General features: G+C 40.4%; 2 protein-coding genes across 2 annotated transcripts in view; one reads left to right on the top strand and one right to left on the bottom strand.

Annotated features, from left to right (window-relative positions):
• The window catches only part of LOC311119816 (protein farnesyltransferase subunit beta-like), a 32,557-nt gene extending 24,989 nt beyond the window's left edge, over positions 1 to 7,568 (bottom strand). The window contains exons 1-2 of the mRNA XM_084194474.1: positions 7,356 to 7,568; positions 6,825 to 6,889 (exon numbers count right to left, since the gene is read on the bottom strand). Coding sequence (XP_084050600.1) covers positions 6,825 to 6,889; positions 7,356 to 7,454 — 164 coding nt within the window. The 5' untranslated portion in view covers positions 7,455 to 7,568. The remainder of the gene's footprint in view (positions 1 to 6,824; positions 6,890 to 7,355) is intronic.
• Positions 7,569 to 8,417: 849 nt separating this feature from the next.
• The window catches only part of LOC311119813 (ras-related protein Rab-15-like), a gene marked incomplete at both ends in the record, with an annotated part of 53,729 nt that continues 49,245 nt past the window's right edge, over positions 8,418 to 12,901 (top strand). Inside the window, one exon of the mRNA XM_084194464.1 lies at positions 8,418 to 8,541. Within this exon, the coding sequence (XP_084050590.1) occupies positions 8,418 to 8,541 (124 nt within the window). The remainder of the gene's footprint in view (positions 8,542 to 12,901) is intronic.

Below are 12,901 nucleotides of genomic sequence, written 5' to 3'. Positions count from 1 at the left end.
GAATGCTGAGTTGCATCCAAAGAACACCATACCTACTGTGAAGCATGGGGGTGGAAACATCATGCTTTGGGGCTGTTTTTCTGCAAAGGGACCAGGACGACTGATCCGTGTAAAGGAAAGAATGAATGGGGCCATGTATCGTGAGATTTTGAGTGAAAACCTCCTTCCATCAGCAAGGGCATTGAAGATGAAACATGGCTGGGTCTTTCAGCATGACAATGATCCCAAACACACTGCCCGGGCAACGAAGGAGTGGCTTCGTAAGAAGCATTTCAAGGTCCTGGAGTGGCCTAGCCAGTCTCCAGATCTCAACCCCATAGAAAATCTTTGGATGGAGTTGAAAGTCCGTGTTGCCCAGCGACATCCCCAAAACATCACTGCTCTAGAGGAGATCTGCATGGAGGAATGGGCCAAAATACCAGCAACAGTGTGTGAAAACCTTGTGAAGACTTACAGAAAACGTTTGACCTGTGTCATTGCCAACAAAGGGTATTTAACAAAGTATTGAGAAACTTTTGTTATTGACCAAATACTTATTTTCCACCATAATTTGCAAATAAATTCATAAAAAATCCTACAATGTGATTTTCTGGATTTTTTTTTCTCATTTTGTCTGTCATAGTTGACGTGTACATATGATGAAAATTACAGGCCTCTCTCATCTTTTTAAGTGGGAGAACTTGCACAATTGGTGGCTGACTAAATACTTTTTTCCCCCGCTGTATATATGGTCCTGTGTCGTGTGTTCGATTCTTGCTACAAAATGCATTACTGTAAGTCGCTTTGTAAAAAACCTTTTCCACATTTTGTTGTATTGCAACCTGAATTTAAAATGGATTAAATTGAGATTTTGTTTCACTGGCCTCTGGTCCTCTGTAGCTCAGCTGGTAGAGCATGGCGCTTGTAACGCCAAGGTAGTGGGTACGATCCCCGGGACCACCCATACACAAAAAATAAATAAATAAATAAAATAAAATGTATGCACACATGACTGTAAGTCTCTTTGGATAAAAGCGTCTGCTAAATGGCATATTATTTATTTATTATTTACAACATCCCATAATGTCAAAGTGGAATTATGTTTTTAGAAATTGTTACAAATGAATAAGAAATTCAAAGCTGAAATGTCTTGAGTCAATAAAGTATTCAACGCCTTTATCATGACACGGCTAAATAAGTTCAAGAGTAAAGATGTGCTTAACATGTCACATAATAAGGCCACCTATTGGTAGATGGGTAAAAAAAAAAAGACATTGAATATCCCTTTGAGCATGGTGAAGTTATTAATTACACTTTGAATGGTGTATCAATACACCCACTCACTACAAAGATACAGGTGTCCTTCCTAACTCTGGGATCTCACCATAAGGCCATTGGTGACTTTAAAACAGTTTGAGATTAGTGTCTGTGATAGGCGAAAACTGAGGATGGATGAACAACATTGTAGTTACTCCACAATACTAACCTAATTGACATAGTGAAAAGAAGGAAGTCTCTACAGAATACAAATATTCAAAAACATGCACCCTGTTTGCAATAAGGCACTAAAGTAAAACTGCAAAGAATGTGTCAAAGTAATTAACTTTATGTCCTGAATACAAAGCGTTACGTTTGGGGCAAATCCAACACAACACATCACTGAGTACCACTCTTCATATTTTCAAGCATGGTGGTGGCTGCATCATGTTATGGGTATGCTTGTCATCAGCAAGGACTAGGGTGTTGTTGCTGGTTTTTTAATAATAATAAAAAAAAAAAACAGAATAGAGGCAAAATCCTAGAGGAAAACCTGGTTCCGTCTGCTTTATAACAGACACTGGGAGAGGAATTCACCTTTCAGCAGGACAATAACCTAAAACACAAGGACAAATATACACTGGAGTTGCTTAACAAGACGACATTGAACGTTTCTGAGTGGCCGAGTTACAGTTTTGACTTAAATCTGCTTGAAAATCTATGGCAAAACTTGAAAATGGCTGTCTAGCAATGATCAACAACCAACTTGACAGAGCTTGAAGAATTTTTTAAAGAATAATGTGCAAATAATGTACAATCCAGGTGTGCAAAGCTCTTAGAGACTTACCCAGAAAGACTCACAGCTGTAATCGCTGCCAAAGGTGATTCGAACATGTATTGCCTCAGGGGTGTGAGATATTTCTGTTTTTCATTTTCAATACATTTGCTAACATTTCTAAAACCATGTTATCACTTTGTGTGTAGATGGGTGAGGAGAAATATTTAATCAATTTTGAATTCAGGCTGTAACACAACAAAATGTGGAATAAGTCAAGGGTATGAATACTTTCTGAAGGCACTATGATTTTCTCACTCTGTCATGGTGATAAAAACAGGGTTGGTGCTTTAATGGAGAGAAAATGAAAGAAACAAGACATTGCTTTGACGGTCCAGTACTAGTACTACCTCTGGTCCATTTATTACAGCTAGTTCTACCTCTGGTCCATTATTACAGCTAGTACTACCTCTGGTCCATTATTACAGCTGTCCATAAGGATCTAGGTTTAGGTCTGGTCCTGGGCGTAATTCAGCTGTGCTCTCTCTCTCTCTCTCACTCAGTCAGTCACTGGCCGTGTCCGAATACACATACTTGCGTCCTAAATAGTAGGCCGTTTGAGTATGCAAAAAAAAAAAACATTTAATAGTATGCAACATTTTGAAAATGCTACTCCCGAGTGGCGCAGCTGTCTAAGGCACTGCATCTCAGTGCTAGAGGCGTCACTACAGACCCTGGTTCGGTTCCAGGCTGTATCACAACCGGCCGTGATTGGGAGTCCCATAGGGCGGCGTCCGGGGTAGGCCGTCATTGTAAATAAGAATTTGTTTGCCTAGTTAAATAAAGGTTAAATACATTTGAAAAAATAAAATAAAATGCCCGGATGTCATAGTCATTTCGGCTTTGACAACAGCTGATCATTAGATATCAACAAATAGTGGGAAACAACGCAATCGCGCATTCTCAGTATGCCAAAATATAATTGTTTTGTAGTGTGTGAATTTTCTAAAATCAAGTATGGTTTCAATGCCAGGATGTTGTACTCATCTAAGCTCTTCATCTAGTAGACTTAGATGTACAGTTTTCCTCAATGCATTGGAAGAGGTGGGCTGCGAGTGATAGGCCCTAGTTCTCTTCAAGTAGTCAAAACAACAAAACTAGGCTACTTAATTGGGAAGACGCCGAATAGCGAAGCTTCTGCAGTGGTGTTCAAATGCAGACAAAGTCGTAATTGTTCTCCTAAAATGATCACGAGTATTGCATCGTAGGCTGCATCTTTGAAAACAGAAGTCTTATTTGATTTTTTTACCCAAAGTGGATTTCTATTTTCTCATTGAAAAAGTGTTTCTTGTTCTCTTGGCCATCGTCAGAGCTTTTAAACTAAGTACTAAACCATCTTTTGATTTCTGACACCGGGGCACCTGGGACTCGCGATGTGGCTAACGTTATTGATGTCATGTTAATCAGGCCTTTTGATTTGAACATGTGGATTGTTTTAGTTTTGTAGGCTAGGCTACCTATAATTATTTAATTTATGGATCAAGCCTTAGCAGTCATTCTGTTTTTCTGTGCAATAGCCTTTTGATTAGAACATTATGTAAGTTTTTATGTGTTTAAGCTACTTGATTGAATAAAATAAATAAATATACAGTACCAGTCAAAAGTTTGGACACACCTACTCACTTTATTTTTTACATTGTAGAATAAAAGTGAAGACATCAAAACTATGAAATAACACATGCAATCATGTAGTAACCAAAAAAAGTGTTAAACAAATCAAAATATATTTGAGATTCTTCAAATAGCCACCCTTTGCCTTGATGACAGCTTTGCACACTCTTGGCATTCTCTCAACCAGCTTCACCTGGAATGCTTTTCCAACAGTCTTGAAGGAGTTCCCACATATGCTGAGCACTTGTTGGCTGCTTTTCCTTCACTCTGCTGTCCGACTCATACCAAACCATCTCAATTGGGTTGAGGTTGGGGGATTGTGGAGGCCAGGTCATCTGATGCAGCACTCCATCACTCTCCTTCTTGGTAAAATAGCCCTTACACAGCCTGGAGGTGTGTTGGGTCATTGTCCTGTTGAAAAACAAATGATAGTCCCACTAAGCACAAACCAGATGGGATGGCGTATCGCTGCAGAATGCTGTGGTAGCCATGCTGGTTAAGTGTGCCTTGAATTCTAAATAGATTACAGACAGTGTCACCAGCAAAGCACCCCACACCATAGCACCCCCACACCATAACACCTCCTCCTCCATGCTTTACGGTGGGAAATACACATGCGGATATCATCCGTTCACCCACACCGCGTCTCACAAAGACACGGCGGTTTGAACCAAAAATCTCAAATTTGGACTCCAGACCAAAGGACAGATTTCCACCGGTCTAATGTCCATTGCTCGTGTTTCTTGGCCCAAGCAGGTCTCTTCTTATTGGTGTCCTTTAGTAGTGGTCCTTTAGTAGTGGTTTCTTTGCAGCAATTTGACCATGAAGGCCTGATTCACACAGTCCCCTCTGAACAGTTGATGTTGAGATGTGTATGTTACTTGAACTCTGTTAAGCATTTATTTGGGCTGCAATTTCTGAGGCTGGTAACTCTAATGCACTTATCCTCTGCAGCAGAGGTAACTCTGGGTCTTCCATTCCTGTGGCGATCCTCATGAGAGCCAGATTCATCATAGTACTTGATGGTTTTTGCGACTGCACTTGAAGAAACTTTAAAAGTTCTTGACATTTTCCTTATTGACTGACCTTCATGTCTTAAAGTAATGATGGACTGTTATTTCTCTTTGCTTATTTGAGTTGTTCTTGCCATAATATGGACTTGGTCTTTTATCAAATAGGGCTATCTTCTGTATACCCCCCCTACCTTGTCACAACACAACTGATTGGCTCAAACGCATTAAGAAGGAAAGAAATTCCACAAATTAACTTTTAAGAAGGCACACCTGTTAATTTTAATGCATTCCAGGTGATTACCTCATGAAGCTGGTTGAGAGAATACCAAGAGTGTGCAAAGCTGTCATCAAGGCAAAGGGTGGCTACTTTGAAGAATCTCAAATATAAAATATATTTAGATTTGTTTAACACTTTTTTGGTTACTACATGATTCAATGTGTTATTTCATAGTTTTGATGTCTTCACTATTATTCTACAATGTAAAATAGTAAAAATAAAGAAAAACCCTGGAATGAGTCGGTGTGTCCAAACTTTTGACTGGTAGTGTATGTGTTACAGCACTTTGGTTTCAATAATAAATATGTTGAAATGGAACCAAATGATATTTTTCTGTATTCAGTCCTTTTTAAATAGGATAGATGGGCTATGGTATAGGTCGAATGTGATAGTCTGCCTATAACCAGCCTGAGTAGGCCTACACTGAGTATACCAACCACCTTCCTAATATTGAGTTGCACCCCCCTTTGCCCTCAGAACAGCCTCAATTTGTCGGGGCATGGACTCTACAAGGTGTCGAAAACGTTCCACAGGGATGCTGGCCCATGTTGACTCCAATGCTTCCCACAGTTGTGTCAAGTTGGCTGGATGTCCTTTGGGTGGTGGACCATTCTTGATACACACAGGAAACTGTTGAGCGTGAAAAAACGGTGCGCCTGGCACCTACTACCACACCCCATTCAAAAGGCACTTATATCTTTTGTCTTGCCCATTCACCCTCTGAATGGCACACATACACAATCCATGTCTCAATTGTCTCAAGGCTTAAAAATCCTTCTTTAACTTGTCTCCTCCCCTTCACCTACACTGATTGAAGTGGATTTAACAAGTGACATCAATAAGGGATCATAGCTTTCACCTGGATCCACCTGGTCAGTATGTCATGAAAAGAGCAGTGTACTTAATGTGTTGTACACTCAGTGTATAACTCCATTCCTATTCTATTCATAGTTTAGATCAATTGATCTAATTGGAAATGAGCTATTATTAGGCTGGTTAATGTAATGCATGTCTGCTGAATTTGAAAAACCCACCTGCAATTGGCCCCACCTCCTCAGCCAATCAGGAGCCGCTACTGCATTGCGGCCATGACATACTGCATACTTTTTACTAAACGGTACGTGCTAAATAGTATGAGACAATGAGTACATAGTATGTAGTATGTAGTACGCTTGTAATGGTATTCGGACACGGCCAGTCACTCAGCCGAACCACGCCCTGCACCAGAGCTAGTGTTTGTTCAGAAGGGTGACACGTTAAGAACCCTGTAGATAACTTGTTCAGAAGGGTGAAACGTTAAGAACGCTGTAGATAACTTATTCAGAAGGATGAAACGTTAAGAACCCTGTAGATAACTTATTCAGAAGGGTGACACGTTAAGAACCCTGTAGATAACTTGTTCAGAAGGGTGGAAAACGTTAAGAACCCTGTAGATAACTTTTCGGAAGGATGAAACGTTAAGAACCCTGTAGATAACTTATTCAGAAGGGTGACAAGTTAAGAACCCTGTAGATAACTTAGTCAGAAGGATGAAACGTTAAGAACCCTGTAGATAACTTATTCAGAAGGGTGAAACGTTAAGAACCCTGTAGATAACTTATTCAGAAGGGTGACACGTTAAGAACCCTGTAGATAACTTGAACTTCTATGTATCCGTCTTACTCACAGTATTTAGTTGTATGCACAAAATGTTTTTTTTAAAATGGCATACAACTTGGACTTGTAATATGTGGTCTAATTTCATGTAAAAGGCATAGCCTAGTAGGATTCAAAGCAATGACAGATTCTCACATACAAGACAAATAGTGTGATCATGTTGAAAACCAGAGAATGAAGCCGAACATTTACTTACTGTGGTAAGCTGTGTATCTGTTTGTAAACACTGATTACTTCTTGAATACTGCGTTCGACTTTTCTCTGGATAACATAAAAGATGTTTGAGTGAGACACACAAAGCAGAACCGAAAATGTGAGCTTCAACAAGGCATGAGAATGACACTGACTGCATGCACACACTATAGTTTTGTTTAAACATCTATGGATGGCTGCAAAACACTACATGATTGGCTAACACTACATGATTGGGTGTCATATCTGTATCATACAAAACATTATCATTATCCAGGATGACAACGTTGAGCAGTTTCTCACCACTCCTGGAGTCGCAGATGTACTTAGCCAGCTAGCTAAAGTTTATTTAATTCAACATAATGTCTGAACCAAAGTGTGACAAAAAAGGCATATGCAAGTGGTTTTAAAGGAACGTCTAAAAACACTTGTTTATGATTGCGCAAATCACTTCTTGGCTCAAATGCGTAGCTAGACAGCGATGTTTGCTAGCTAGCCATGAAAGCTAAAGGGCTAATCTGGCCGTCATGTTCACCTGCTCCACTGAAGTCACCGTCTCCACTCCGTCGTCTGTGAACTTCTCCGCGGAGTGACATTCGCTGAAGCACCGTAACGGTGCGGGTACCCTTTCCATGATTGTTTTGTGTCTTTAGTGCGTTAGATGACAAGTGTACGGTTATTTTCCCTTTCAAAATTTCTCTGATGATCACCAACAAATGCAACACGGCGAGGTTGACATTTACTTCCTGTTAGGTGGGCGGGGTTTCATAATATGCATACGGCAAAGCAGATGGAACAAATTAATCCAAAACGCACCCGTCTCTCTCTCTCAATTCAATTATCTCTCGCTCTCGCTCTCTCTCTCTCTCTCTCTCTCTCACACACACACACACACACACACACACACACACACCTAGAACTAGTATTCATTTGCTATCATATTAGTGCATGGATATTCTGATTAATTCTAAAATACATGCTTAGGGGTAGGGGTCATTTAAGAAAAGTTTGTCAACTCAATCCAACCAGGCCTTATTTATTATGTAGTAAAACTTCTACTTGAATCCTTCTGATACGCCTGTAAGCTACTTGGCACATCATAAAACAACATTTATTGTAGAATATAGGAATAAAAGGGATAGGCCAATAGTCCTATTTAATTTAGCTCACTTTATGTAGCCTAGGTCTACTTTGCACAATTACCCTTCATGTTGTAGTTTACTGACAAAAAAATAATAAAGGGGTTTCTTCTGGACTGTCTTGTTACTCCCGCACTTTATCCCCAACTATCTCGTGTGTCGGTGATGTCAAGTGAAAAGCGGATGCTGCCGAGCGCATCCCCCGTCACCGCACCCATCAGAGGAGGAGAGGAGAGGGCTGGGTGGAATCTGGACCCTTCTCTATAGCTAGGCTTTGTTACCAAAGAGACCGCTCCGCCTGGTTTGATAGACAGAGCTGCTCCCCGGTTTCTCGAAAGAGTATCAAAAGACTTCTTTGCATTTTGGGCAGACATGGGCTGGGGAGTAGGTGGGTTGCTTTTGGGTTTGGAAATTCGTTGCTGAGTTAGCTGTCTGGCTGTTCTTATTTCTAAAACGCTATGGCTAAGCAGTATGATGTGCTCTTCCGACTCCTGCTTCTCGGAGATTCGGGGGTTGGAAAAACATGTTTATTATGCAGATTCACGGACAACGAATTTCACCCGTCTCACATCTCCACAATCGGTAAGACCGCTGCTTTGATGCAATATTTGGGCGGGAAATTGATCAGAATGTACCTAAAAATATCGGAATATCTCTAGGCTAAATAGTCTAATCAAATAGGCTATTGTCGCTGTATCAATTAGCCTATTGAAAAGATCATGTGCATTATTCTACATTTCCTTTGTGCAGAATGTACCAATTTACTATTAAACATTTACAAATAGCCTATTGTGTATTAAAATGAAGTGGCCCCCTCTTTTTCAAAGCACTGTATATTTGTATTGTTTTGCATATCTGAGCGCTGATTACAATACCAATTAGTTTCATTTATAGAAAACAAAAAGCCAGGTGCATGACAAATAAAAACGATAACTTGCAGGGGCATCCACTTGGCAAAACATCAAACTGCACTTATGATGACCAGTAGGCTACAGTTGCCACAGTTGCTACCTGGATAAAGAGTGATACATGGTATGCCACATTGGTTGCTATCTGCAAACTATGAACATGATATTGAATATGTTTATGTTACTTTGAACAAAGTAAAATGCATGAATACATTTTGATTTCAAATGTAAGTAGAGTATTCCAAGAGGCTTTGTAGCCTATGGGACTATCAGCAACTGTCAGAAAAAAATTGGGACACATTTGTCACAAAATGTTTTTGTGAATAGCTGCTTCTTCTACCAGAAGAAAAGCATTTTGTGGGAAAATGTGTCAATTTTACCCACAATTACCTCAACTACCTCGTACCCCTGCACATTGAATTGGTACTGGTACTCCTTGTATATAGACTTACTGTTTTATTGTGTTTCTATTTCCTTTTTTATTTAGCAAATATTTGTCTTACTTTTTTAACTCGGCACTGTTAGAAATGGGTTTGTAAGTAATAATTTCACTGTAAAGTCTACACCTGTTGTATTCGGCACATGTGACCAATAAAATGTGATTTGATTTTTTGATTTGAAATCTATACATAATCTACACATGCCTTGTCATTTTACTGCAATATAATATACATTATAGTTACTAATAGTTCCACTACCACATAAAAGTCATTGCCATGCAAAATAGTGTAATTTAACCTACTCTTCATCCTTGGTGATGGCTTTGCCTCGGCCCAACCCCTGTAGAGAGAGAGAGCATTAAAGCAGTAGCTTATTGGGACCCAAACCTTGTTGGGTGCACTACTTTTGTGAGAAAAAAATATATACACTACCGGTGAAAAGTTTTAGAAGACCTACTCTGTAGCTCAGCTGTACCTCCTCTGTAGCTCAGCTGGTAGAGCACGGCGCTTGTAACGCCAAGGTAGTGGGTTTGATCCCAAAATTTATGCACGCATGACTGTAAGTCGCTTTGGATAAAAGCGTCTGCTAAATGGCGTATTATTATTACTCATTCAAGGGTTTTTCTTTATTTTTTTACTCTTTTTTTTAACATTGTAGAATAATAGAGAGACATCAAAACTATGAAATAACACATGTGGAATCATGTTAAACAAGTGTTAAACAAATCCAAATATATTTTATATTTGAGATTCTTCAAATAGCCACCCTTTGCCTTGGATGACAGCTTTGCACATTCTTGGCATTCTCTCAACCAGCTTCATGTTTAACACTTTTTGTTTGGTTACTACATGATTCCATATGTGTTATTTCATAGTTTGATGTCTTCACTATTATTCTACAATGTAGAAAATTGTAAAAAAAAAAAAAAAAAAAACTAAAAAAAAAAAAAAACTTGAATGAGTAGGTGTTCTAAAACTTTTGACCGGTAGTGTATATATATTTTTTTAATTCTGATTTTTCAGGGGGTGCCGCATCTTCCTCAACAGCCCTACTTCCCCGCGGCTATGGCATTAAGGCTGCGACTATAGCCTTACATCCCTGGTCCCCCAATACTGTACATGCATGTACTTCAATACAACCTGCTCAGGACATCTGACAGGGACACAATAGTGATTAGTGGAATTCAATACGTTTGCCAGTGTCAGCTTTTCATGTGTTGATAAATCATTCTTAAATTTGAGTACACTAGCAATGCGCATGCCCTGCCCCACCTGAGGATCTGTCTTTTTCAGCCATCTATTTCCTGTGTTTGAGGGGTTCAAAATCCACTTGGCACTTAAATCCAGCTGGATTGATTGCTTTAATTTTACTACTGCGACTCTTTCCTACTCTTGCTTTATGCTTATAGGTTGTTTTGCCGTTAACGTGACAACCGCGGAACTGTTTGTAATGACCTGTCAAACACAGGCTGAAATGGGCCCGTGGAATACGTTGTCTTTCTGTTGCACCAGGGATTTAACACATCATCTGGATACTTACATCACAAGATACTGGATACTTACATCCATTTTTTGTGGAATAGGAAAAAGTCATAATTTGATACAGTTGAAATGTTTAGAAATTAGATGCGCTGAAATGAAAGCAATATAAGAAAATTAACTCTCAGATTATAGTGATATTATGTCTCATCTCGCGAACAATGTAAAGAACACTACATGACCAAAAGTATGTGGACACCTGCTCGTTGAAAATCTCATTCCAAAATCATGGGCATTAATATGGAGTTGGTCCCCCCTTTGCTGCTATAACAGCCTCCACTCTTCTGGGAAGGCTTTCCACTAGAAGTTGGAACATTGCTGCGGGGACTTGCTTCCATTCAGCCACAAGAGCATTAGTGAGGTCAGGCACTGATGTTAGGCGATTAGGCCTGGCTTGCATTCGGCGTTCCAATTCATCCCAAAGGTGTCGATGGGGTGGAAGTCAGGGCTCTGTGCAGGCCAGTTAAGTTCTTCCACACCGATCTCGACAAACCATTTCTGTAAGGACCTTGCTTTGTGCACGGGGGCATTGTCATGCTGAAACAGGAAAGGGCCTTCCCCAAACTGTTGCCACAAAGTTGGAAGCACAGAATCGTCTCAAATATCATTGTATGCTGCAGTGTTAAAATGTATCTTCACTGGAACTAAGGTGCCTTGACCGAACCATGAAAAACAGCCCCAGAACATTATTCCTCCTCCTCCAAACTTTACAGTTGGCACTATGCATTGGGGCAGGTAGCATTCTCCTGGCATCCGCCAAACCCAGATTCGTCCTCGGACTGCCAGTTGGTGAAGCGTGATTCATCACTCCAGAGAACGCGTTTCCACTGCCCCAGAGTCCAATGGCGGCGAGCTTTACACCACTCTAGCCGACGCTTGGCATTGCGCATTGTGATCTTATGCTTGTGTGCGGCTGCTCGGCCATGGAAACCCATTTCATTAAGCTCCTGACGAACAGTTCTTGTGCTGACGTTGCTTCCAAGGGCAGTTTGGCGCTCGGTAGTGAATGTTGCAACCCGAGGACAGACAATTTTCACACACTACACGCTTCAGCACTCGGCGGTCCCGTTCTGTGAGCTTGTGTGGCCTAGCACTTCGCGGCTGAGTCGTTTTTGCCCCTAGATGTTTATACTTCACAATACAGCACTTACAGTTGACCGGGGCAGCTTTAGCAGGGCAGAAATTTGACGAACTGACTTGATTTAAAGGTGGCATCCTATTTGAAGGGGTGTCCACATACTTTTGTATATACAGTATAGTGTATCTATAGATAGGTGTAATCTAGAGCCAAGCGTGTAGATGTTCTATTTGAGGGTATTCTGCTATTGACACACTTGTTGAATTATGCAACAGAACGTGACAACAACAGTAATAAGCAGGCAGTCTAGCCAGCGCAGGTGAGTGCAGGTAGGCCTAGTCAGAAGAAGTTATTGTGATTGCAGCCCTGTTCCACCCATTTATGCTAATGTATTCATATAAGCAAAACACCCTGTGAAGTACGCAAGTTAGGCGCATATCATTTTCTTTATTTTAAACACAAAATATACAATAAATACCATTAGAAAATGTATATATGAGAGAATTCTACCAATTATGATGACTGTTGCTAGAGTACATGATACACATGATCAACATTCTAGGATAGAATTTTGTAAATACTTGGGGAAAGCTCCAATGTCTAGAATTCTATAGTGTTCTCTGCCTAATGTTCTGAACCTGGAGTGTTCTTCATAGAATTACATCCCTAGTGATATCTCTGTGGGTTTCTCTGGCGCAAATAATATTGTGTTCTAGAATATAGTGTTCTGTTCTCTGTTCTCTGTCCACTGTTTCAGCTTGCCCAGCAGGCTACGTCAGATCAAATAACTCTGTAGGGTGCAGGTGCAGCCATGTATTGCTGCCAGGAGTGGAGTGGTGATATGTCTGTCTGTCTGTCTGTCTGCTACAGGACAACAGTGCTTCTGTGCACAGGGCTGCGGATGGCCACTCATGTGCCTGTCTGCTATGGCTATCTCCCAAATGGCACCGTATTCACTATATAGTGCACTACTTTTG

Source organism: Coregonus lavaretus (genome assembly GCF_964263955.1).
Source record: "Coregonus lavaretus genome assembly, contig: HAP1_SCAFFOLD_703, whole genome shotgun sequence".
NCBI classification, from domain to species: Eukaryota; Metazoa; Chordata; class Actinopteri; order Salmoniformes; family Salmonidae; genus Coregonus; species Coregonus lavaretus.
This window is presented reverse-complemented; position numbering and strand designations above follow the sequence as displayed.